We start from the raw sequence: 27,079 nt of genomic DNA, 5'->3' as shown, positions 1-27,079 counted from the left end.
TCAGTGCCTCCGGAAGCTCCGCCCCAGGTCCTCCGGGCCCGCCCCCACCCTTCCCTCCCTTGCAGGGACCCGCCCCTTTCCTCCCCTCCCCTCTCTCCCTGCCGGGGGCCGCCCCCTTCCCTCCCTCCCAGGAGCCAGAGAAGTTGTTGGCTCTTCAAAGGTCACCCGAGGTCCCGGACGCTGATTCCTCAAGGACCAGGCATTACAGGCACGAGTTTCAAAGAACCTTTATTTCACCATTCTTTAAGCGGTTATGTACAAGTACAATAGGACCGACGACCGGACCCCAGGGCCCTCCTGGACCCCTGCAATGCGACCTAGATGGTCGAGACACGTCCTGCACGAAATCAACCCAATTAATTACACATACTCGCCGCTCAGCCTCTACCCAGAAGCCCCGATAAAAACGTTTTAAATAATGAACAGCCTGGCTGGCTTACAGTGTGAATCCTGGCTTATTCATTTAATAACATTCAAGAGTTATACTGTAAATAAACATCATTATGGCAAATGATTAATTAAAAACCATTCATCATAAATACCAACCAGGTTAAATAATACTATTTTACTATCCTTCCCCCTTCTGGCTGGGGGTCACATTCTTCTTTTTCTGTAAGTCATTTTCATGAATAATATCTTTTAGTGTTTTTTGTTACCTCTTCCTTCACCAATTGTACCCAAGGGAGTCATCCTGGGGTTAAACCCAAAGTTTGTCAGAGTTTGCCCCCAACCAAGTTTTGCAAAACACCAGCCTCTTCTTCCTGTTCTATGCTCTCCAGGGCTAGATGCCTTTGAACAGATTTCAAACATTCAAGAAGCCATCAGGATTTCCTAGGCCTCTCACACACTCATTTTCCCGCCCTGACCTTTATTGCGATTAACACAGGAGCCTGCCTTTCACTTCCCATGTTTCTATTTCCCCCACTCTACTGTAAATAAGATTTGCCCCGACATTAAGAAAAAAAAGTAACTGTTCAATTTACTTTTCCCTTTAACAGAAGAGTTTTTTTTTCTTCTCTATAGAATTAGCAAAATATTCCATAATACCTACTGAAAAATTTTCCCTTAAATAAAAGAAAAATGTATGCAAAATTACTACACTAGACACTGCTCAATAGGTGCTGGTGGGTTAATTAGCACACTCCGCCCTCCTTTCACTGAAGTGCAGAGACCCAGAAGATGGATGTTCTTCAATGCATTAATGGTGTCTCTAAAAAATACCAGTGCCATTACTAAGTCTTGCAGGGAAATGACTTTCTCCTTGAGACGAGAAGAGGAACAAGGTTCCTATCACGCTCTGGGTGTCATTTCAGTACCACATAGCTATGAGGCTTGGGGTAAGTTAGAGAAGTTATGAGAATAATTCCTGAAAACAACTGCCAAGGTTCATTTCTTTTAAAAACTGACAATTAACAGATATCCTCATAAAAACATCCACATTAACCAAAGAAAAAGACTTAACTTCAATACAAGCAGAAAGAAAAATGGTTCTACAAGAGGTTTAAGTTATACTCTTCAATGCACTCACTAAAAAGGAGAAAAGAGTTTCATCCAAATCAATTGAAAAACTGTCTTCCTAATATTCATTCAATACCTAAAGTGAAAGTTTAAGTTCTGGTCTTTGATTTGCTCCAAAAAATACAGTAATGCAGGTATTGTCTTGATAATTCAATGATGGGCTCTATATAGATTCATCAGATTAAAAAATAAGCAAGGCTTCTACCCTACACCCCAACAACAGAATAAATGTCATCTCTGGGCAGCAGGCAAAGTTATTTAATATAAGGTCACTCCTCAATAGCGGTGGCTGTACCAGTCGTTGTTGCTGACCTGAAGGAGCTCTGTCACCACCTGCAGGATGTTGTAATTGTGTTTCTTCAGCAGCCTTAGGTTCAGCTGCCTGTCACAGAATCCCATTTCAAAGAGATGGGCCATCAGGGCTGCTGTCTGATCTTCAGAAACTATTGGCTGTGTAGAGTAAGAAAAGCAGAAAATTTTCTGTATAATTTGTTTATCTTATAAATTTTTATCTTGTAAGTCATACTAATCTTTCCAGGTTATTCAAAATACTAGGTAATGAGATCCAAGGGTATTGATACTAATGGGTCTTCCGAGGGGGTAAAAGGACTGGGAAGGCTCCGCTTTGGATTAGGTGTGTTCGTACCCAAAACCGCCAACTAATGAACTGTCCTTAGAACTAGGAGGAGAATGCTTCAGAGGGCACTTTCAGAAGGAAGCATTTTTGGCCAGACGAAGGAAAAGAAGCAAATATACTCTGGAAACCTTTGAAGATAAAGGTAATTGTGATGGGACAAGCATAAGCAAGAGAAGAGACTGTTACGGGAAGATAGTATGGGAAATTTAGTCAGATGTGCAAAGGAACTGGAAAGAAACTGCTCGGGAAATTACATCCTGTGCGACCTCCTTGGCATTTTTTTTTTTTAAAGAATAGAAGTGATACAGGGAAAAAGGAGCTAACGTTGATTTACGTCCCTCTTTGTGCCAAGCCCTGGGATAACACATAACCTTCCTAAATCCTCGGAATATCCTAACTCTTAAGTTTACTTACCAATTGTGTTGAGTATCAATTCCCTTATTTATGAAAATGGAGATACAGAATACCTCCTATTTTGCAGGGTTGTTGAGGAGATTAAGATGAGAAAGTATGTAAATGTGTTGAGCAATCTCTAGTATTTCCCTCTATACCTAATTCCACTGTTCCCTTCTTCCCTTTTATTTCAGAATAAATATCTATCTTCCTTTCTAGGTGAATCCTTCCACATGTACTTTGCTTCGTATCTCATTACCTCTTACCACCTCAGAAATGTTTTTCGATGAATTATCCTCTCTCATCTTGATTGTTAACCTCCTTCGCTACTGGCTCACCCACCTTTACAGATGTCTCCCTCTGCCTTACGTATCCTATTTTCTCTGTAGTCCGGCTGCTTCAAAGTGAGGCATACTTGCACTCTCAAAGTCCTCTCGACCCGTTCACACTTCTCTGCCACATCTGACACTTGGCCATGCCCTCCTCATTAAAAGTCCCTTCCTTAAGCTCCAGCACAGAACTCTCCCCTCATTCCACCTAGTTCTCAGTCTTTTTGGCAAAGCTCTCCTTCTTTCCATGATCTTTCAAGGCTGCTTCTTGCTTTACCCATTCCTTTCTGGAAAATCTCATCCAATCACATGGCTCTTGCTCTAACCTGTATAGAAGTGACTTTATCTCCAGGCCACATCTCTCCCGTGTGAGCCACATGTACATATCCAACTGCACTCTGGATAACTTTACCTGGATGAGCCTCAAATTCAACACTATCCCAAACTGACCTCCTGCCCAAATATATCCTCCTTCCTGTAGCCTCTCTTAATGAATGGTACTATCAATTGCCTGAGCAAGAAACCTGGGATTTATCCTTGACTTGTTTCTAGCCACTTAACCATGGTCCCCAAGGTCTACTATTTCTCTCTCTTTATTTCTCTTCTAACTTTCTTTCCTATCTATATATGGATTCTCAAAAGGATTTCTTTACTGGCTCTATCAGCCTCCACACTATAGTGGAGTTATTTTACTAAGAACAAATCTGATCATGTTAATTACTTCCCTAGAACTCTTCAATGGCTCCTCCCACGAGCCATAAAATAAAATCCAAACCACTTAACACACCACCCCACCTACACAGTTGGTCTTTTCTCTTCTTATTCTTCTCAGCCCAAATTCACCTTCCAGGCTTGCATTTCCAAGTCTTTTTAATGGCTACTCTCTGTCTACAATGCTTCCTATCCCTTCTTCCTGGTGGACACTTGTTTTGTCCGTTAGGACTCAGTTCAGGCATCATCTACAAGGAATCCTTCCCTGGTCCCACCCACAGCCAACACCCAGGCTGAGGGGTTCCACCTGTCTGAGAACACCGGCACAGTTTCTTACACTGCACTGTAAACGTCTGTTTACCTTGCTTGTTTCCCACGTCTTTGAGCAGGAACTGGTGTCTTATTCATCTTGTAGCGCCGGCACCTGGAAGGGCTCCCCACACACAGTAGGTCCTCAACAAACATTAGGTCTTTCCCTTTCCTCCCTTAAGGAATTTGGCCAAAGTCATACAGCTAGAGAGTGGCAGAGCTGTGTGTTAACCAAAGACTAAACCTAGAGCTCATGCTTTCTACAATGCCATGCTACTCTCCAACCTAGACAGATGCCATAGTTTTCATCGGTGACTTGGATTTGGTTCAGGAAAATAAGACATACACTGACCTGTGCGGTGACTGGTGGCCCGGCAAACAAGGCCTTGTATGCAGAGGCAGCAACAGACAAAGCCCCCTTCACCAGTCCTCCGGCAATGCTGTTCCCATGGTGGTGGTACCTGTGGAGGAAAACCTAATTATCTCCCTAAAGAAACATAAACCATTATTTTCCTACAAGATAATCTAATCTGTGAAAGAAAATGAGATTTCCTTGAGAAAAAAATCAGATATAAAAAGAGAATGTTGGGCTGGCCCCGTGGCTTAGCGGTTAAGTGCATGTGCTCCGCTGCTGGCGGCCCGGGTTCGGATCCTGGGCGCGCACCGACGCATCGCTTCTCCGACCATGCTGAGGCCGTGTCCCACATACAGCAACTAGAAGGATGTGCAGCTATGACATACAACTATCTACTGGGGCTTTGGGGGAAAGTAAATAAATAAATAAATAAAATTATATATATATAAAAAAAAGAGAATGCGATTGTTTTCATATCAGTTTTATAGTTATAAATCTTGGTTTGATGTAAGGCCCAGCTCTACTGCCACAACATATAGGCACTGCAGATAACACTCCACTCTGGTTAGCATGCCAACTTTCAGTCCCAGCTGAAAATTAATGTGGTCAAAGGCACAGTGGGGTATTGGCAGTCTATCTGCTCCATAATCATCTCAGAGGAAAACACCTCCCAAAGGAAATGTGCTTTTCTGGACACTGTAGGAGGAAGCCCACCTTGACACTGCTCTGAGATGAGTGGGAGCAGAGAGGCAGATGTGTTTAAGAAAAAGTTACCAAGATGCACTTGGTGGGCTTGACCTTCCTGCCTTCTCCCCTGGTACAAAGGGTGAGCTGAATTTGAGGGCACTTCTTTCTGGTCTATGGAATGTGAACACTCTTCAACATCAACTTTAGCCCTCAGTGTTGCTCACAAGCTTTAGGAGAAATAAGAACAAGAAGGAATGATGGCTCTCTGCTGCTCTCTGAAGTGGCACACGCTCTGAGAGGCTCATTTAAGCAGAAGCAATACTAGGATATCCATCTGCTTCTGAAGAGGCTAGACAAGGTCCAGTTACCTTGAGTGGTCACAGCTCTTCTGCCTGCTGTTTACAAGTCCTGACGAGCCTCTGGGCTCTAAAAGCAAAAGAGCTATAGGTTAGATGCAGCATCCGTAAGCACCTAGAGTTTCCTAACTCTCACAGCAAGGCTATTTTTGAGGCAAGTGGCAATCTGATCACATTGTTTAAAGTCTTTTTTTTTTTTTTAATATTTGGGAAATTTTGCAGGTTGCTTAAGTAAGTGACAAGGAAAAACTGTCCAGAATGCAATGCAAGGTGACTGTTTATTGAATCACAAAAATTAATTCTATAATCCCATCACACTGATTAGTTCTTAAGTACTTTTAGGTTTTGTTTTTTGAGGAAGAGTGGGAAGTGACTTTGATGGTTTACTCACAAATTCAAGGTGCTATTCTCCTTGTTTTGCAGATAAGGAAACAGAGCTACAGGTGTTAGAAACCTGCTGAACCAGTGCAAGCTCACACAGTGAGGAAAGGTGGAGCTGGAGCTGGAACCCAGACTGGGCTGGCTCCAAAGCCAGTGTTCTACCCACTACAGCACAATGCCAACCTCTATGAGGTCTCATTTAATAAATACTAAGCTAGAGAATAGCAAAAAGAGCATGAGAGTGGAGCACAGACAGAGTGAAAGGGCAAGTTTATAAAAACTGCCAAGAATCACAAAGATAGAGTGCCTATTTATACCTGGTTTCCATTAGAAAGGAGCATAGAAAAAGAGATGAAGCTCAGGCTGGTTGTTACCTCTGATCTGATCAGGGACTGAAGAAACTTCTGGTATGGTAACCGGCAAATCCACTCCTGGGGAACCATGATGCTGTCCATAAGGAGGGCTCCTTTCAGAAAGACACAACGTTGAAAGTAAGTCTCAAAGGAACCTATGGTAACAGTAGAGAAACAGTAAACACAGCAAGGCAATGTCAATTTCTCTACAGTCTTCACATTTCTGATCCAGATCACATGTCTGAATTTAGGGATCAGGTGAGAAGGGCTCATTCTACTTCTGGTTTTCCTTTTCAGCCACAGTCAAGCTGGAAAGACTGGCTTCAGTCTGGTCACTTGCCCCCATGTCAGGTGGTGCTGATGAAGGGAAATGTCTCGCTCCCTGGGAGAACAGCTTAAAGTATAGTCAAGGCTCCACTATTTCCCATACTATGAGAGAGCGATGACACAGACAGATCCAGTAGAAAAGCAAAAATAATTTCCATCTGGTTTTATAGTATATTTTTTCCCATAATGGATTAAACTTCCTAATTCTACTTTGGGTTAATAAGAGAATGAGTTTTTGCTGACTTTGCCCATGAATCAACAAAACAGGGAGGGAGGGTCCAGGGATGTTTGTGTTTAAAAACTGGCTCTCAACGATAAAAACTTAGGTAGACATATTATACTCAGATAATTAAGGTTAACTAAAACAAGTATTTCTTTAAATCCAGAATCCATAAATACCGGGAAGTTCAACTTTTATTCATCTAAATTCAGACTTTACCATGGGAAATAGTCTCTTCCTCTGCTGACAAGAAAATAGGTTTTGAGATCAAGTTGATTCTTCTCTTTATTCTACTTCTGAAAAACAGCCCAGCTAAGGGGAATGTGGATGGTACCTGGGCAGCTGTGGTGGAGGCCCCACCACCTCTGGGGTCAGGGGCACTGTGTCCAGAGTCTGTGAGGTCACGAGGATGGCACTGATGCTCTGCCCCGGCAGCTGGTTCTCCCCTCCAGGGGGTCTCTCCCCAACCTGGCGTGGTTCCTGCCTAGCCTCAACCCCAGGCTCGCCTTCAGCCCCTCGCTCCACGCCTGGCTGTGAAAGCGCAGAGCTGTACATGGAGTCCCCCAGCGGGCGGCTGGTGTCAAAGCACTCAGGCAGGATGATGATGTAATCCTCTGAAGAAGCAGACGACTGACTCTGAACTTCATCTTTGAGCTCATCCTCCTCTTCCTCCACGACAGCTTCTTCCTCAGCGATATGGACAATCTCCTCCCTCTCATCTCCAAGTGGTCCCTCTTCAGGTGAGGCAAATTTCACTAAAGGATGAAGCAACCAATTTTAAGGTATAAGCTAAAAGCAGCCCCTGGTACTACCCTTACTTGGTAAAGCCTTATGAGTCATGAGCTACAATTATGAAAGCCAGAGGAGAGGGACAAACCACAGGGAAGGGCTGCCGCTGGACCCACAGTCATGGCCATATTCTAAGTCTCTTGAAGCCCATGCAAAGCTGGATAGAACCTAAGCGCACACAAACAAGTAGGCAGAAACATCCAGGCTCCTGAGCAGCACGATAATCTTAAAACAAGGAGGCCCTGTCCCTTTTCCTCTTCACATGATGGTTAATATCCTGAGATAGGGTTCAAATCAAAACTGACATACTAGCTAACAGAGCTGCAAAAAGAGAAAATGTTAGGTGGTGAGTACTGCAGGACTGCATGCTACTTTCTTCCTCTTCTTTGCAAAGTAACGTGTAGTCATGGCAGAAAATTGGCAAAACATGGATGGGGGGGTGGAAATATAAACCTATCAGACATAACTACTGTGAACATTTTGGTGTAAGTCCTTCCAGACTTTGTTATGCATTTGTGCACAAATGTGAAAAATATATATGTGTATATTTGAAACAAAAGTGAGACAAATCATATTTAAATAGGTCAAATTTCATTATAATAAATACAAGAGCTTTTCCTATATTATTTTGATGCACTAGAAATTAAATTTTTGGACAGTTCTTGAAATACATGGTATTAGTTCTACCTATCTAATACCCAGAAATTTCCGTTATAAAGGAATTCATCACAGCATAATTCAACCTTATGAAACTTAGTCTGGAACTCCTGCTTCTGCCCACCATTTCCTGGACTGCTGCCCTTGGAGAAAGGAGACAACTCAGCTGCCAATGGGGGTCTCTACTGAGGACCTCTGTTAACTTACATGAAGACTCCTTACTGCAGAATCCAGGCAGCACCACTGGCTGCTGTTCCTCTGTGGCGTGCAGCTGTAATTCCGCCCCTGAGAAAATGCAGAAATGAGTTACGGTGGCTGCTCTGCTCCTGATGCTATAATTAAAACGGTCAGGTAGAATACGCAGAGTCTAAAGAAACAAGCACGATCCGAAGTCTAACAAAGGTCACCCACCCTCCACTCTGAGGGAAGACGAGCACTTCCACGTATTCAGACCTGGCCATCACAATTCAGGCGCACCCTGCTGGGTAGGGGAATGCAGGGACACTCACTGTGCAGGGACTTCTGTCTGCAAGGTGGGTTGTGATCCGGGGCAGCATCCAAGGTAAGCGATCGGATTACAGTCTCACACACGAACTGGGTCCCACTCAGGTCATCTTCTGCTTCCTCCACTGAAGCAATGTTCTCAGCCCTCCTCTTCACTGATGCTGTGGAATCTGAAAGACACCAACCTTGTCTGCACTTAGTGTTTAAAGTGCTGAGGAGCTTTCTCCAGTTGTGTACCATGCTGATACTATGCCAAGAATAGCTGCTATCTGTACCCTGTGAAGGTGAGGAAACTTCAAAAAACGAGATGGTACAGAAAACCCATTGACGCGCTAAGGTAAGGTTAGTAGAGGGTATGCGTAAAACCAGGGTGTGGTATGGAAGGGGAGGACGCAAATACTTCACAAATATTTAACCCCTTACCAGGAAGTGCTTTAAATCTCGGCCCTTCACTCTCTTCCTGTATCTGCCCCAAGCCTGGCTTCTCTATTAAAGGACTGTCATGTGGCAGAGGAGACATGCAGGGAGTCATATCTGGAGAATGAAGACAGAAGAACAATCAACCAAGAAAAAGCACCCCATCATCAATAGTCAGTGTCCAGAAGCAACAGCTCACAGGCTTCTTGCCTCCTAGAGGGCTAAAACAAACCCAGGTGTGTTTCAAGGCCTGTTGTAAAGAAGTTTTCCAGACCATCAGGTGCACAAGTATCTTGGACAGATCAATCAACAGAGGAAGGATCATAAACAGTTGTTTGGCCTGGAAGGCCATGGCAGACACAGAACCATGAATGTAAAGGAACAAAGGGACAGACACGTCTAGAGAAAAATGAAGAAGAGGGTCCTTTTACGGTGAGGAAGCCTTGCACGAACTTGTATTGTTGCCTCTGACAGACAACAGGGAGAAGAGGGAAAATGGACCCATGGGTGCAGTTTTACTATCACATTGTGGGAGAAATCCTTGCCATCCATCTCCTCAGAATAAAATCCTAACTACCCGAGTCTAGGCCGCAGTACTTTTGTGCCTGTTAATAAAATAAACAAGGTGGACTGAGTGACATTCTTACCCACAGGAGTGTTGTGGGGCACTCTCTCCAACTCTTGGACAATGTTTATATCCAACAGCTCAAAGGACAGCAGGTCCTGGAAAAAAAAAAAAAAAGGCAATGTTAGGCTACTTACAGTGCACGCTGGAGCCATGTTTTATGTTGCTGGGACTTGCAGGCCATTAAGTTCCACATCACCCTAGATTCAACTCTGTTCAAATTCAGGGCTCACCCCAGTCAAATGAAGACAAGAAGAGTTAAATGGGAACTAGACATTCAAATAAGCAAATGTCAGGAAAAAGAGAAAACGCAGTGGGGGTGACGGTGAACCAGATAGCAGAAATGAAGAGGCAACTATAGGGAAGTTGTGGGGAAGCACGAGATTGAGTTCCCAATTCAATGAGGAAACATTTAGTTTAGAAACTTGCTTCCACAGATGATCTCCTGGCCATTCAACGCATCTAACCAGTTCAAAGCGGGCATTTCTCTAACTTTCTGGGCACCACTGATGGCTATACCACCTTCTCTTCAATAAGGTAAGACTCTTTTCCCAATGTTCTCTGTCCCCTGCCTCACAAACTACTCAATTTTCCACCTGGGCAGTCAGAAGGTCCACAGATGGGATGTAGAGCTCCCTCTCACTGGCAACATTTTTTGTCTTCTGTGGGATACACGTTTCTGTCCCTTCCATCTGCTCAGCTGCTTCACCAAGTTGAATTTCTTCTTTAGCCAGAAGCAAAGCTTCCTATAGAGACAAACCATCGCAACAAATTTTAGGCCCTCAACAGAACTCAAAAGGCAAGCTGACAACTGCCTGCCATAAAACAAAAACACTGCTGCACCTCTACATATTTTAAAACTTTTGATTTTGATATAATTTTAGACTTATAGAAAAATTGCAAAAATAGTACATAGAGTTCCCATTACCCCCTTCACCTAGCTTCCTCTAATGACAACAACTTAGATCAATTATAGTAATAACAGTTAAAGCCAGGACATTAACATTGGGTAAGGAGATTTAAGCAGTAAACACTCTAAAAAAGTATCTAATACAGGGAAGTTGCCCAAAGAAACCGTGCACCAAGTAACAACCAGGGCAAGACTTCATTAGTATTTAGGGAACACACAAGGGATATTCCAGAGACGTGAATGTTAAGGAGCAAAGCCATCAGTCCAGCAGTTCCACAGGCCAGGCTAGGCCGCCCTGCTTTCTCTCGTGCAGCAAAGAGGCTAGCCAGGCATCATCACAGAGAGATACAAAAGCATTTAGAGACGCCTACACCAAGATGCTAAGGACACACAAACCAGCCTGAGGACTAGGCCCAATATCAGCATATCAGTGTGTTGGGGGGAGAGGAAGAAGTAAGCCTCTCCAGATTTCTGGAAGAATGACCAGCTGTGAGTGGGCTTAGTTTCAGTCACCCCTTCCAATGCTTACCTCTTGCTGGCAGGTGAGGTCATCAGCTTTGCTTGAGCTGATCGTACCCTTTTCAATGTTATCAGGGCTCTCTGCGGAGGGGAAAGGATCCACTATGATGCTGCACCAGACCCGCGGGCCAAACTGCTGGCCTTTGTGAGAAAGACGCCAGTGGGAAGTGTATGTTCCCTCCAAGGCTGGGGCAATGAACTCCACAGACACAACTCCCACATGGCCGGCCTTTAGGCAGGGAACCAAAACATCCTTCTTTTCTGTAGAAGCCAAAGTCAGGTTTCCCCACATGAACTTGAGCTGAAAAGAACAGTGACAAGAGAAAGAAAGCTTGTCAGCTGAGCACCCTGCCACTTCAAATCACTTCATCTTCACATTCTGTGGGAAACAATACCTTTGTGTCTGCACTCCACTTTACATTTCCTGTATTTTTCATCCTCCAGTGTTTGATAAACTTGGTTCCTGGCTGAAGGTGAGTCCCATCAGGCAAATTCTCATCCACAAATGCTGCACTGAAGGTTGGCATAACTGGGGCACAGGGCTGCAAAGGGAGCCTGAACAGAAATTCAGATACTTAGTCACTTGCTGTTGGGTGTGATGGCTTCTGAATATCCAACACTGTGGTTCGAGTGGCTGACCAGGACTCTTGAGAATGTACTAATGCATCTGCCTTAAAAATAACACTAATAAACATTCTCAAAAAACAGAGGACAGAGAACTCCCGAGCGAAAAAGCCACTAGGGAGGATAACTAAAAGGGTCCATAAATAAAACAACTTGAAAGTTAGGCTCTTAAAACATTGGCTTCTTTTGCTTCAAATCCAGACTGCCTGCAGTGAAAAGAGCTCACACCACCCAGTTCTGAACTTGACCGGTTTCTATCTTTCTGAAGAAGGCAACAAAGCAAGTGTCAAGAATAACTACCAAAACCCCTTTAAGAACACTAGGATCAGAGAAGGGGAAGTTTTAAGGGTTTGGGTGTTATTTGTTGGCTGTCAAAAATAAGACAGAAGTTGGCTGAAGTTCCAGTTTTAGAGGGCTTGGATCCCACCCTGGCTCTGGGCTTACATCAGAGTGTTAGACTGCAGCAGGCTCTCGGGTCGACCCAAAGGAGACTTGGGGCTCTGGAGTCCATGGATCGAATTCCACAGATGAATCTTCCTATGGAGTTTAAGCTGCTTTTTAAGTTCCTTGACCTCTGCTTTACGTTGTTTCTTCTCAGCTCGCAACCTTTGCTTTTCTGCTTTAAGAAAGTTCTTGTCAACCTGTTTCTGGAGCCTGTAAGATAACAAAGTCTTAAAAAACAAGCCTCACAAACAAATCTTGAAGCTATTTTGAGTTACTTGTTGTCTCCATCAGTGTCAGCTTCTAGTTTAGTTTCTTAACTTCTTTCTATAGTTCTCATTTCCATTTCATTAGCTTTGTGTTACTGTCCCCATCATTGCACATCAACTTGGAAAGGAGCAGAACTAAGGAGACTATTTGTAGTTTTGCGATTCATACCCTGTCACCAGAACCAAGAAGCCAACCAGAGAACAAGCATCCCATTAACATGTGGTTTTACCTGGCTTGTTCTAGAGCAGCAGGAAGACGAGGAGTAGAGAACCTTGAGTGACAGAACGGTTCAGAGGAACCCACAACAGGTCTCCGCAACTTCAGCAGGACATGGTTGGAGTCATGGGCATATGGCCCCGATTCACAATCTTCACAGATATTGTAGGATGGGCATACGCTGTGGGGAAAAGAATGGCACAGTGAGGAATACCTGAGGTAGGGAGATATGAAACCAGGCTTCCATATTTGCTCTACTACCAGCTAGGTGGTAACCTGGGCACGTCACCTGACCATGCCATGTCTAATTACTAAAATGAGGATAATAACACTTAACCTATACCTACTTCAAAGGACAACAGGGGAGAAAGCAAGATATGAAAGCATTTGGAACAAAAGGGAGACAATCCTTGGTGATCTATAATTTTATTTTAGGAAACATAATTTTGTCTGGCTCTGTTAATTTAAATGTATATATGAACACAACAATCTGAATCGTTATCCTTCAAACAGTTATTTTTTCTTGTGGTTATAGAGCTGCTAAGTCTGATGCTCAGAGACAGAGTACCCCCAATTTGCCTTTACCTACCCAGAATGCCAAGAAGGTCTGCTCCCAGGTCTACTAACAGCTATTTATTCCCAAGTTACTGCTTACCTGCACTGGTAGCGCACACCAACGAGCCTCCTTTGGCAGTTGCTACAAGCAATATGCCAGTTGAACTGGCTTTCTGGCAAAAACACTGTTTCCTCTGAAGTAGGCATCGAGACTTCTGAGGGACAGGAACTCAAGGATGGGTTCTGGAGGACAAGCTTCTCATGTAATTTCTGTTCAAGCTTTTCAACTGTTTCTTTAACCACTTGCTCTCTGAACTAGAATACAGAGGAGAAGATGGGAAAAACAAACCTCAGCTCCACTACTGGAAAAAGCATGAAGATATCAAATAGAGCTGAAACCTCACTGTTTCTTGTATAACACAAGAACATAATAAACAGCTAACAGCTACTGAACAAATGGACAGAAACATAGCAAAAGAAGCTCTATTCCTTCCACAGCTAAACTGGTTCAAAGAAAATACCAAGAAATCCTTTTGATGAGTAAATTTCTAACTTCTTCCTTCTCAAGCATAGAGATTTGTCCCTTTCCCTTACATCCTTAGAATTAAACTCCCTCTTTTTCTGGTACATCATTGCAAAAGTTAGGAGCTTTTTTGACTGGAACTGCTCTAATTTGGAAATTATTAGCTACCCCCTTCATTCACCCGCACCAGAGACAGCGGCATCTGTGTTCAGCTTTCTGTTTCTTCCACGTTCCACCTGTGCCAATACTGCTGCTACAACCAAGCCAGAGAGAATACTCACTGTCTCCAGGTAGCTGGTGAACCAGTCTGGGGGCTTGTCTTGAGGCGGGTCTGCATCACATGGAGCAAGTGGAAACTGCTGCAAGAAAATACAACCAAGATCTTGGAGGTTACCTTTTTTTTTTCTATTTAAAATAATTTTCCTGGGCTGGCCCCGTGGCTTAGTGGTTAAGTGCACGTGCTCCGCTACTGGCGGCCCAGGTTCGGATCCTGGCCGCGCACCAACGCACCACTTCTCCAGCCATGCTGAGGCCGCGTCCCACATACGGCAACTAGAAGGATGTCCAACTATGACATACAACTATCTACTGGGGCTTTGGGGAGAAAAAAAAAAAGGAGGAGGATTGGCAATAGACGTCAGCTCAGAGCTGGTCTTCCTCAGCAAAAAGAGGAGGATTAGCACGGATGTTAGCTCAGGGTTGATCTTCCTCACAAAAAAAAAAATAAATAAAATAAAATAATTTTCCTGAAATGTATTATTTTGAGGTTTCTTTTGTCAAATAATATATGCTAAAAAAAAAAAGAGTACGAGGAGTATAAAAGGAAAACAAAGTCTCTACGTCACCCTATTTGCCCCCTCTCCAGAAGTAACCACAGTTACCAGTTTCAAAAAGCCAGACGATAGCTCCCAAATCTTTGATGAATACTCATATCTTAGACCAGAGACGATGAGACATAAGGTTAGAAAAACTGTGGAGACAGGTCCATTCCCTTCATACCTGTGCTGCAGGCTCCTCCGGGGTCTTCATGTCTGATCCCAAGACTCGTACCAGTGAAGAATAATGTGCAAGTGGCTTCTTCCCTGCCCTCACACCTGGTCGTTGTTTTGCCACAACTCGGGGGGAGGCTTCATCACCAACACCACAGGCTTCATGGACTTGCATCTGCAGTTGGTTCCCCTGCTTAACTGCCATCTGAGAGCACACGTTATGAAATAAAAACATACTGTGTGATTCTCCTTTCCCAAATGAAATTTCAAAGACACCTAAACAGAAGAGGTATGGTGAATTACGCTGGAAAATATCAGAATTTATGTTTTATTAAATCAAATGACATATACTACGTTAATACTCAACCTGCTGTTTCTTTGCCAAGAACATTAACCTAGGACTGGTTTCATTAAAAACACCAAAGTAGGTTTTTAGTGTAGCACTCTATTAGGTGAGATGTTTTCATTAACTGGATTACCACTTTTCTGTTTAACTACTTTTTATGTAGGACTCCACTTATGTATTCTAATTTCAACTTTTCAAAAAAGTCAATCCTGGGGTCGGCCCCGTGGCTTAGAGGTTAAGTGCGCGAGCTCCGCTACTGGTGGCCCGGGTTCGGATCCCAGGCGCACACTGACACACCGTTTCTCCGGCCATGCTGAGGCCGTGTCCCACATACAGCAACTAGAAGGATGTGCAACTGAGACATACAACTATCTACTGGGGCTTTGGGGAGAAAAAGGAGGAGGACTGGCAATAGATGTTAGCTCAGAGCCAATCTTCCTCAGCAAAAAGAGGAGGATTAGCATGGATGTTAGCTCAGGGCTGATCTTCCTCACCAAAAAAAAAAAAAAAAAAAGTCAATCCTGGACTACTATAACTGGAGAAACATAAAGCTATGTCCTATACTTAAGCGTTTACTTTCCTACTAAGAATGGTATTTTGGAAAGCATGCCTCCTAAGTAGTCACTTCTTTTTGAAGAGCATCTTCTTAAAAATTTTATTTTGGAAACTCTACTTCAAGGGGCGTTTGAGGTTCTATGAAGGTACTCCAGTGTCCAAGCAGAGATGAAGGATCAAGTCATGGGATTCTAGCTCCCCCAACTTGTCACCCAGTGATGAGAACTGTTCTTTCATCTATTTTTACACATTAGACTTCTTAAAATTCCATTTAAAAATAGCATTCTATGGCCAAAAAGTCTGAAAGCTATTATTTTAGATTAAGGATCAGCAAACTTTATTTTTTTCCTGGGAAAGATTTGCCCTGAGCTAACATCTGTCGCCAATCCTCCTCTTCTTTTGCTTGAGGAAGATCAGCCCTGAGCTAACATCTATCTGTACCAATCTTCCTCTATTTTGGATGTGGGTCACCACCACGGCACGGCTGACGAGTGGTGTACATCTACGCCTGGGGTTCCAAACCCAGGCCGCCAAAACGGAGCTGGCTGAACTTAGCTACTATGCCACGGGGCCGGCCTCCAGCAAACTTTCCTAAAGGGTCACATAATAAATATTTTAGGCTTGCAGACCATACAGTTTCTGTCCTAACTACTCAACTCTGCTGTTGTAGCACAAAAACAGCCACAGACAATACGTGATGAATGGGTGTGGCTGTGTTCCAATAAAACTTTATTTATAAAAATATATGGCCAGTCCACTGGCTATAGTTTGCCAATCCCTATTGCCAATTCTAGACCACAAACCAAAAAGCTTTTCATAAAATGTTTAGTAGAGTCTGTGGAAAACATTGCTCATGAAATGACTACAGTAAAATGTGTTGAAATGTATAAACATGGAATCTTAAGTATTATATAGTACTATATAAAAAAAATGTACAAAAAGCCTTGCTTCCTAGGGAAAGACAGGCTTATAGAAACTCTAGACTCCTGAGGTCCGAGATTTCTGACTGAATAGGTAAACTAATAGAGGCTGTGGGAAAGGTAGACGAGTTTTGAAGATCTAACTTAGAAGACTGTTTTGGTGAAATTACTGTAGCTTCTGAGAATAGGGAAAGAGAAAAGCCAGGAAGAGTTGGACAAGAGTGAAGGGGTGTGGGGAACAACACGTTAGAACAGCATAAAAGCAAAGAGGAAACAGGAAGACCACGTGAAAATTGGAGTAGAGGGAAATCATGAAGCATGAGGAATTATTTACAGAGAAGGGCATCTCAACTAAGAGAAACCAGGAAAGGGCCTGAATGTCCAAAACAAGAGACTAGCTAGTAAATAAGGATTTCTGAGCAAAAACCAAGATGACATTGGCTAACCTGTTGAAACAAGTGGCACCCCAAATAGCAGTTTTGATCAGAAACCAAAAATGGTAAATCCAGCTCCTGATTTAAAAAAATCTTGCCTTTCCTTCCCTAGACCAAAAATTGATTATGGAAAATAGCTTAGTCTGGGATTAGTTCATAAAGGATAGTCAAACTTTAAAGAAAAGCCTTAATTACAAAGGTGGTAACGAAAGGACAGCTTGGCACACCTTAAGGAAGTGACTTCAAGGATGCTCTAATTCATCACCAACAAACGAAAGATGGTTTGTAACTGGATGGTTTATACTTAAAATTCTCCCACATTACACTGTAACATTCCATAAGGGAATAAGGTGAAGGAAGGAGATGAAAAATTGAACCAGAAAGCATCATTCCAGAAAGTTCTATTTTTAAATGCTAGGATGGTGGCACCAAGACCAGCAATGAGATGGGACAATAACTGGAAAGAACCTTTATATTAGGAGCTGCCTTGGGCCCGGCCCCGTGGCTAAGCGGTTAAAGTTCCGCGTGCTCCACTGCGGCGTCCCAGGTTCGTGGGTTCAGATCCTGGGTGCAGACATACTCCACTCACCAGCCATGCTGTGGCAGTGGCACCCCATATATAGGAGAGGAAGACTGGCACAGATGTTAGCTCAGGGCAAATCTTCCTCAGCGAGAAAAAAAAAAAAAAGGAGTTGCCTTTTACTGAGTGGTATGTATGCCCAACTTGTCATAAGTCTCCCTAAAAATAGGTTTTTCTGTGTTTCTATTCATTAGTTTTTCCCCATGGCTAATGGAATTCAGGTTCAAGTTTTAGGAAATAAATTTTTATTTTATTTATTTATTTATTTATTTTTCCCCCAAAGCCCCAGTAGAGAGTTGTATGTCATAGTTGCACATCCTTCTAGTTGCTGTATGTGGGACGCGGCCTCAGCATGACCAGAGAAGCGGTGCGTCGGTGTGCACCCAGGATCCGAACCTGGGCCCCCAGCAGCGGAGCGTGCACACTTAACCGCTAAGCCACGGGGCTGGCCCAATTTTTTTTTATAGATTATACTTTTTATTTATTCAACTCTTTGTGTTCTTCAGTAGCATTTTAAACGTGTCTGTGTGTGTGTGTGTGGAAGATTAGCCCTGAGCTAACATCTGTAGCCAATCCTCCTCTTTTGGCTGAGGAAGACCGGCCCTGGGCTAACATCTGTGCCCATCTTCCTCCACTTTATATGGGACGCTGCCACAGCATGGCTTGACAAGCGGTGCATTGGTGCGTGCCCAGGATCCGAACCCGTGAACCCCAGGCCCCCAAAGTGGGGTGTGCGACTGGGCCAGTCCCAGGAAATAAATATTTTAAAAATTATTTAAAAATAAGATGAAATAACTGTTACCTTAAGTGCTTCTTCATACTCTCCTAAAAGGACAAAAAATACACACTGTCATATTTCTTCACCAGCCCAAAAGATTCTATTAAGTACAGCCAATCCTTACTTTTAAGAATTCTTAGCTCACAATCCTTATACATGAACAGCTACTGCCTTTTTGCTGACAAAATCCCTTCTCTTCCCACTGCAAATAGAAGCTACTTGCAGATTAATTCTCCTGCTTAAATCCCTCTCTCTCTGCTATTGGAGACTTCTAGTTACAAAACCTCAACCCAGCTCCCTCACAGTAGGCTTAGTGAAGCTCAGGACTCAAGGGAGGTTCACGAAGAGTCTTAATACCATCATTTCGGCTGGTTAAAATAAGCTTTTGGGGGCTAGCTTGGGAACCTAACCTTCAAATATAACATTGTTCCTGTGTGAAAATGCACTCTGAGCTCTGAACAACCACCCATCTTATAAATAAGCTCCTGGAATACCACTTGTTTGTAAGTTGACATTAACATACATAACAGGTCAGCGACAAATGCAAGCACCAGGAGAACAAGTTATGTGTTGAACGGGGAGGCATATTTTCAGAAGATTCGCATCTTAAACATAAGAGAACCTCCCACTAAAGTTGTCCTTAAGGTCCAACAAAAGGCACTAACCTACATACAAAAAACTGCTATAAAATAAAAATCTGCTCTGTAACTAATGTCCATGGATGAGTGAGTGCAACGTCAATTTATTTGTATACCAAATTCCATTCTAAAATGAATATCGCAACAACAGTTGAGTGTAAATGGAAATGCATAGGCCCATGAACAGATTAAGACTTTTAAATAAAGCTGACTAGGTTCTCTCAGGACTCACCTTGACTGTTGATGGATACCTGTAAAAGGAAAAAAGCAACAGTGAATTATAAACGTCTCATCAATTGAGCATTTACTATGACCAGCCTCACAGGATAGATAGATGCAAGGGCTCTGGAGCCAGAGGGTATGGACTGAACCCCTACACTACTACTACTAAGCTTTTGTGCCTTTGGGCAAGTTACTTAACCTCTCTGTGCCTTGGTTTCTTCATGGGTAAAAGAGAGATGATAATGTACATAATACATAGCATTGTTGTTAGTCTGACACATTGTAACCACCCAATAAAGGTTTGTGATTATTATTTTTATTATTATAAATAAATGGCAGCTTGTGATATATTTGAACTAACGATCACTATATAGTTTTAAACGTTATCTCTCAGGGCCGGCCTGTGGCTTAGCAGTTAAGTGCGCGCGCTCTGCTGCTGGCGACCCCGGTTCAGATCCCGGGCGCGCACTGACGCACCGCTTCTCCGGCCATGCTGAGGCCGCGTCCCACATAGAGCAACTAGAAGGATGTGCAGCTATGACATACAACTATCTACTGGGCAAAAGATAGTTGGGGGAAAAAAATAAATAAATAAAATTATTAAAAAAATAAAAAATAAAAATAAAAGTTCTCTCTCAGATTTTCTTCTTCAATGTTACTTCTGTATTTCTCAACTCCATCTCAGATGCCACAAGTTGGCTTAGAACATGTAATTATCAAATACATTTAAACCACTACACAAATGAGATAAACACTTCTGAATTTTTGGAGCCCCACATCACTCTTGAGAAATAAGATATCTGGCCATGGGTACCATAACATACTTTACCTCTTCATTTTCCTCATCCAGGTATTTTATTTGAATAGTGTTCAGATCAAATAAAACTTTTACCTGCAAATGAAATGTACATATTATATGATCAAGATATCAAAAAGGCAGCTTGTAAAAGAAACCCAGAAGTCATAAAAGAAAGGATGGGCATATTTCATTACATAAAAATCAATCATTTTATATGGTAAAAAAAGTCCCACCATAAACAAAGTCAAAAGACAAACAATAGACTGGGAAAAATATTTGCAACTCATAACAGGTGAAGGGTTAATATCTGCAATACAAAAAGAGCATCTGTAAAACTGCTAATCATAAGGTTAACAACCCAGGTAAAAGTGGGCAAAAATGTACAGAAATTTCATAGATGAAGAATCAGATATGTCCAACAAATATATGAAACGATGTTTAACCTTAATGGTAGGCAGAACAATGCAAATTAAAACAATGAGATGTCATCTGAACAGAATGGCAAAAAATTTTAAACCCATAACATCCAATGTTGTAAAAATTCAGGGCACTGTCATATATTTCTGTGAGGTGCTACCACTGTTCTGCAAAGCACCTGGCAGTATCCACTAAAATTTAAAATTACATGCCTTGTGACTCATTAATCTCTCTTTGAGAAACTTTATCTATAGAACACTGCATCATAAGTTATATATACAAAGAGATATCTCTTGTAGTTTTACAGTGGTAAAAAAACCTTTTTGACCTTGAGGGCAATATGTTAAGTGAAATGTAGTAAGTCAGACAGAGAAAGACAAATACTGTACGATCTGACTTACAGGTCGAATCTTAAAAACAAACAAACAATGAACTCAGGATACAGAGAACACATTGATGGTTGCCAGAGGCAGGGGTAGAAGGTGGGTGAAATGGGTGAAGGTGGTCAAAAGGTACAAACTTCCAGTTATAAATAAGTAAGTCCTAGGTATGTAATGTACAGCATGGTAACTATAGTTAATAATACTGTACTGTATATTTGAAAGTTGCTAAGAGAGTAGATCTTACAAGTTTTCACCACGAGAAAAAAAAATTTGTAACTACGTAGTGATGGATGTTAACTAGACTTATTGTGGTGACCATTTCGCAACATATACAAATATAGAATCATTATGTTGTACACCTGAAACTAATATAATGTCCTGTCAATTATATCTCAATTAAAAAAAACCCAGAAACAATCTTTTAATAGCAGATGGTTAAATTACAGTACATCAATACCAATAATACTGTAGACAATCTATAGCTTTAAAAGGAATGAGCTTGAGGGCCGGCCCTGTGGCTTAGCAGTTAAGTGTGCGTGCTCCGCTGCTGGCGGCCCAGGTTCGGATCCCTGGCACGCACCGACACACTGCCTCCCCGGCCATGCTGAGGCCGCGTCCCACATACAGCAACTAGACGGATGTGCAACTATGACATACAACTATCTACTGGGGCTTTGGGGGGGGAAAAAAAAAGGAGGAGGATTGGCAATAGATGTTTGCTCAGAGCCGGTCTTCCTCAGCAAAAAGAGGAGGATTAGCACGGATCTTAGCTCAGGGCTGATCTTCCTCACAAAAAATAAATAAATAAAATAAATAAATATTAAAAAAAAAAAAGAATGAGCTTGGATCCTTACCTATTCATTGAGAATTACATCTATAATATACTGTTGGGTAAAAAAAGCAAGCTGCAGAATAATGTTTATAGTATGACGCTAGTATGATATCCGTATGAACAGGAAAAATGTGGGTAAGTACATACGGGGCTGTTAACATTGGTTACCCCAAAGAGGTGGGAATAGTGGATGGAGGGAGGGGGGAGTAGAGGGATATTAACATTTTCTTTATATACTTTTGGATTGTTTCACTTCTTATAACGGGCATGTATTACACTTCTTATAACGGGCATGTATTACACTTTTAAAATTAAAAATTTACAATAAAGAAAAAAGGCAAGCTGTCAGCTTATTTAACCACTAGGAAAAGAAAGATAACTGTGTTTGATTTTTCAGATCATTCGACAAACAAGATCCAACTTGCTGGATAACCATCTGTCTAGGACAGTATGAAGAAATATTTGCTGGAAGACAGAGGACAAGATCAGATCATCTTTCGAGGTCTCTTGCCATTTCTTTTCCTGTTTAGTTACCATAACACATGATCAGATGGAAGTAGGTTTTTATCAACCAGGTAAAAGTAGGTTTCTACCAAAGGGTTTCATTAGATAAACAGTTACAGAGGAAGTAAAACATTCACTACTGCAAACCAAACAAAACCAGAAGAGTACAAAGGGCAAACCAGAGAAGGAAAAGCATTAACAACAAAAAAAGGAATAGGTGAGCTGTTGTCTAAGCACCTGTGGGAGTTTTTATCCAACTCTGAGATACTCAACCTCTGACCTAGCAATAAAAGCAATCAGTCAGCTCTTGCAAAACACAAGTTATATGCCTAGTGGTTCACAAACCACAGTAACATACCTGCTCTCAGGCAAAAGGACATTCCTCTGGGGCCTGGTTAGGGTGGGGCCCACACCAAATCATTCCTCAGACTGTTTCTAAAATTAACAGGTTTTCTAAGTCCTATCTCACTTAAAAAAATAACTCCACTTTTCTTTTCTAAACTCTTAAAAAGGAATTTGTTTGTTCCCTTTACCAGAGCACATCTCCTATATGAATATTGAACCCCCTCTCAAAAATAATTTTCCAGAAGGCCCAGAAATGGTAAATATGACAGACTTTACTGCTAGGAAACAACATCATTGAAAAATAATTACCGTTGGAAAAAACATCTAGGCTTAAAGGATGGAGAAACAAAAAGTAACACTCACCATAGCTTCGACATCAGCCCAAGTTGTATTTTCTGGATCAGAAACCAGAAAGCTTTGAGGCTCATTTTTAAAAGTCACATTTAGAGTAACCTGTGGTTCCATGCTGTGGGGCTAGAGTTGAGAGGATGAATGAAGAGAGAGAAAACACATTAGAAGGGCTTCTATAAATTGCATAAACATTCATTCAACAAATACTTGTGAGGACCTAATAAGGGTTAGGCTAGGAGGACACAGCAATGAATGAGAAGACAATGTCCCTGCTCTTCTGCTATTTATAATCTAGTGGGTACTTTAAAACAAATCTCACTGTTAATGTTTGCTGAGAGAATGTAAATTTTGGCCACACTCACAGAAATCTTCTAACATTTGTAAAATCCTTTAGGATTTTATGGAACTTTATAATGATTAGTTAATCAGATACTTACTGAATATCTGCTAGTAGCAGGACACCAAGATGAACAAGACAGATTAGGCCTTCAGGGACAGTCTACATTTTTCTGAGAAAAGCAGCCTTTTCCTAAATTGAGCAACCCAGGTTCTCTATTAGATCAATTCTAACAATTTACAGGTGGAAACACTAGCCAAGAAACTACACAGAGGTAGCATTCAACACCCTTCATCCAAATTTATGTGGGTTTTTTTGTAGTCTTTTTCTTTTATGGAGAATTTCTCCAAAAAAAGTGGAGAGTAATGAACATCTAACTAGAACAATCAACTCAAGGGTACCCTCATTTCATCTATACCCCTGTATCCCCTCAATCCCCCCCAATATGGATTGACTGTAGTCAACTCATGTTTTAGTTAAACCATGGTAATCTAATTAAAAAAAATTATTATGGGAAAATTTAAACCTATACAAAAGAAGAGACATTAAGAAAGATTAATATATAATGAACTCCTATGGACGGACCCATCAGCTATCTTCCATAATTAACATCAACTCAGGACTAATCCTGCTACAGCAATACTCTTTCCCTACTGGATTATTTTGACAGACGGCCATCACTGCATCCATAAAATTGAGCGTGTACCTTTAAAAGATATGAATTTTTTTTTTAACTACTTTTTTTGTGTGTGTGTGTGAGGAAGATCAGCCCTGAGCTAACATCCATGCCAATCCTCTTTTTGCTGAGGAAGACCGGCCCTGAGCTAAGATCTATCGCCAATCCTCCTCCTTTTTTTCCCTTTTTCTCCCCAAAGCCCCCAGTAGATAGTTGTATGTCACAGTTGCACATCCTTCTAGTTGCTGTATGTGGGACGCGGTCTCAGCATGGCTGGAGAAGCGGTGCGTCGGTGCGCGCCCAGGATCCCAACCCGGCCACCAGTAGCGGAGCACACGCACTTAACCGCTAAGCCATGGGGCCGGCCCCAAAAGATATGAATTTTTAAAAACATAACCATGATACCATTATCATGCCTGAGAAGTTAACAATTCCTTAACTGAATGTCTACTCTGGTTAGTTGGGTTGTTGTTTTTTGTTTTTTGTTTTTTTATTTTTTGTGAGGAAGATTCGCCCTGAGCTAACATCTGTACCAATCTTCCTCTGTTTTGCATGCAGGATGCCTCCACAGCATGGCTCACGAGTGGAGTAGGTCCAAGCTTGGGATCTGAGCCCACAAACCCAGGTCACTGAGCACAGCGCACGGAACTTTAACCATTCGGCCACCAGGCCAGCCCCCAGTTAAGTTGTTTTTAATTAAAGATTTTGTTTACCAATGGGTTAAGTTGGTTTCTTTTTCAGACTTTATGAAAAAATAGTTTGTTTAAATCTAAATATAAGTTGTAATGAAAAACGTCAGCTTTTAAATATATTCATCAACAAATCTTTAGTAAGCATCTACAAAGAGCCAGATTCTGCTCTGCTCTCAGGCACAGGAGACAGGAGGTGAATAAAATTAAATCCCAGGAGTTTACAGTGTAATGGGGGGAAGGAGCACAAGGGCTGAGAAGAGTTGGGTTCCAGACACAGCTCTGGCACACTACTAGCATCTAACTGTGAGCAAGTCATGTAACCTCTGAGCTTCCGTTTCTTAATCTGTAAGACAGGTCTAATATCTCTGCCTTGCCTACATCACAATGCTATCATAAGGATCAAATAAGAATGTGTGCAAGTTCTTTAAAAACATTACTCATATATAAAAATTATTACAATAAATCAGTTTTTAGAACCTAAAGCAGTCCTGTTTTCCTCAGTATAATGCACTGCCCTGTGAAACACTGTAACTGAGATTGTCATTAAAAAGGACCTTGAACTCTCTGAGGATCAGAGACTTTTTTAAATCCAAAGACAATTATCTTCTCATTTTTTCCACCTAGAGCCAAGTTCACCACCAAAGAATACCAGTTTCTAGCACCAATCCTGCTGACATCAAGTATTCATTCACTTGGAATGCAATTCTTGGGGTCTTGAAAATTTGGACAGAATTACTTACTGTCCACTTCCCAGAATCTTGGGTAAAAAATCAGGGAAATGAAGTGACTGAGTCAGTTTGCCATAAGTGGATATTCTGAAACACATTCTCACTTTTCAACTTCTGAGAAAGACACTTCCACACTTTTGAGAGTCCAGAAGAAAACTAATCTTCTTTTCTCAAATTACACAATTGGAAATTAGTTCAAATATTCTAGCTCATCCAGCTGGTCTGCTGATGAGGAGAAAACAGGAAGTGGGGGATTCTAGTTTAGCTGGACCATATCCAGGTCTCCATAAAGAACTGCCTATTTGTTTGGTTTATATGTGAAAATTCTTTCAGCAAGAGCATTAATCTTGAACTTGCGGAAATGCCAAAGTTATGGTTAGCGCCAACTGTCCCTGTGGGTTTCAAGCCAGTAAAGTCAAGCAACTGGAGCCTAGGCCTTCAGCTTTCATAACTGGAACTATTCTAAGTACATGCTATTACTCATCTTTGCTTAACACAAGTCAGCTTTTCCTCTATGTCGACTTTTTCAGGATATCAACAGTCCCTTTAATAAAGCTGGTCCGGGAACCTGAGCTTTGATTACTGTCTCCACCAGAGGCCTGTACAGGCTATCCAGACGTTACAACGTGAATGTGAAAGCTAGTTGTCGGACAAAAAAGTAAAAACGGTGCCTTTCCAATACCAGAGGTCCCGACCAAGACGACTTCCCTAAGAGGTTCTCAAAAAGCGGAGGGGGATGGCGTGAGGAGGCTGTGTAGGTAGTGTCATCTTTTTTTTCTCTAGCAGACTTCATCCTAGTCTTCCAGTTATCGTTTCCTAACACTCCATGTCCCCAGGACAGTGTCACCATCCCCGGAGGACTCGCTTTCCTTTTCTTTGCCTAGGCCCTCTTTGCGCTGGGGAGTTTCGGCCTTCCATTAGCAGAAGCCAGGCGTTCTGAGCCACGGACCCTCCATCCCTCCCGCGGTATCCGCCCCCTCGGCCCCTCAGAACACGAACGGCTCTCTCATCCGGTCACTGAAAAGATCGGCTGCCACCATACACGGAAAAATCTCCCCTCTTCTTTGCAGGATCCCTCCCTTGAACTTCCCCAAGCCCTCTCAGCGCGACGTGACCCCACCCCCAGGTAAGCGCAGCTGCTTCCTTACCAGCTTCCCGCCCCCGGGGGGCGCCGCCGGAGGCCAGCGCAAGGACCGTTCGCCGCCAGCTCTACTGCTATCCCCGCGGGGTGAATCTAACATGGCGGATAGAGTCAGGGCCTAGTCCCCTGTTTCTGAGTTTTCGACAAGATGACTGGCTCTTACCACTTGTCCCTCAAAACCACCACCCATTGATTGGTCGAGCCTGCCTTGGAAGGGGCGGGACAAGAGCTGCCTGAACCGCACAACAATAACAAACACTAGGGCAGAGGGGCGGAACCACGAGTGCGCAGCCGTGGGCCGCCCGCCTTCCCCTTCCTAGGTAAATTCAGTGGCCACTGCGTTCCCTCAGGTCGCTGACCTTAGAGGACTACTTGCCCGAGACTCGCGGGGCTGGATGGGAATTGTAGTCTTTCTAGGACTTGTAAGTTCTTTAGCCTATTCTCCGCTCTCAAGATGCGAAAACATTACACTCCAATCCATATCTGTCGATGTGCATAAGCGCGCGGAGTTCCTCAGTCTATCAACTGGGTTGCCGTGAGAATCGTGCCCGCTTCCGGTGTCGGGAGCTCCTCTCCATAAGACTACAGTTTCCAAGGAACACTATGGCGAAGGCCTTTCGATCCGCAATGCATGCTGGAAATCGTAGTTTTTTTCTCACAATCCTTTTATTTACCTAAACTAGAGACTTCCATTGCGGCGGAAAAGGTGAGGGAACGGGCCTCTTCTTGCGGCTGTTTTAGGCACTATCTTGCGCTCATATCCTGGCCTCTGGTACCGATTCCGAC

At 42.5% G+C, this 27,079-nt stretch overlaps 1 protein-coding gene across 6 annotated transcripts; it reads right to left on the bottom strand.

The window, feature by feature from the left end:
• Positions 1 to 210: 210 nt before the first annotated feature.
• On the bottom strand, positions 211 to 27,059 carry NBR1 (NBR1 autophagy cargo receptor). Of its 6 annotated transcripts, none has more exons than XM_058561065.1 (22): positions 26,670 to 27,059; positions 22,732 to 22,842; positions 19,918 to 19,980; positions 19,099 to 19,117; positions 18,253 to 18,275; positions 14,626 to 14,820; positions 13,908 to 13,985; positions 13,204 to 13,418; positions 12,562 to 12,729; positions 12,066 to 12,275; positions 11,393 to 11,552; positions 11,008 to 11,298; positions 10,165 to 10,314; positions 9,591 to 9,666; positions 8,950 to 9,060; positions 8,532 to 8,696; positions 8,230 to 8,307; positions 6,911 to 7,331; positions 6,051 to 6,142; positions 5,308 to 5,365; positions 4,250 to 4,358; positions 211 to 1,968 (listed from the first exon to the last, which is right to left on the bottom strand). In XM_058561065.1, exons 2-22 carry the CDS (start codon positions 22,831 to 22,833, stop codon positions 1,795 to 1,797), a joined length of 2,958 nt encoding a protein of 985 aa, XP_058417048.1. In that variant the 5' UTR covers positions 22,834 to 22,842; positions 26,670 to 27,059; the 3' UTR covers positions 211 to 1,794. The 6 variants fall into 6 exon arrangements, with proteins under 6 accessions (XP_058417048.1, XP_058417047.1, XP_058417045.1 ...); XM_058561064.1 differs by having other exon boundaries at positions 26,653 to 27,058; XM_058561062.1 differs by lacking the exon at positions 26,670 to 27,059 and adding an exon at positions 26,301 to 26,578.
• Between the last annotated feature and the right edge of the window lie 20 nt (positions 27,060 to 27,079).

The sequence above is a fragment of the Diceros bicornis genome, chromosome 18 (genome assembly GCF_020826845.1).
Source record: "Diceros bicornis minor isolate mBicDic1 chromosome 18, mDicBic1.mat.cur, whole genome shotgun sequence".
NCBI classification, from domain to species: Eukaryota; Metazoa; Chordata; class Mammalia; order Perissodactyla; family Rhinocerotidae; genus Diceros; species Diceros bicornis.
Note: the sequence above shows the minus strand (reverse complement) of the source record. Positions and strands in the feature narration are given on the sequence as shown.

Excerpts from the sequence above, each read along its gene's own strand:
- NBR1 (XM_058561062.1), bottom strand. The coding sequence starts at position 26,393 with ATGTTAGATTCACCCCGCGGGGATAGCAGTAGAGCTGGCGGCGAACGG. Across the intron at positions 14,821-18,252 it reads AGTATGAAGAAGCACTTAAG|ATGGCAGTTAAGCAGGGGAA; the intron begins GTAACAGTTATT and ends GTGTGCTCTCAG. Across the intron at positions 7,332-8,229 it reads CTGCAGTAAGGAGTCTTCAT|TGAAATTTGCCTCACCTGAA; the intron begins GTAAGTTAACAG and ends TTCATCCTTTAG.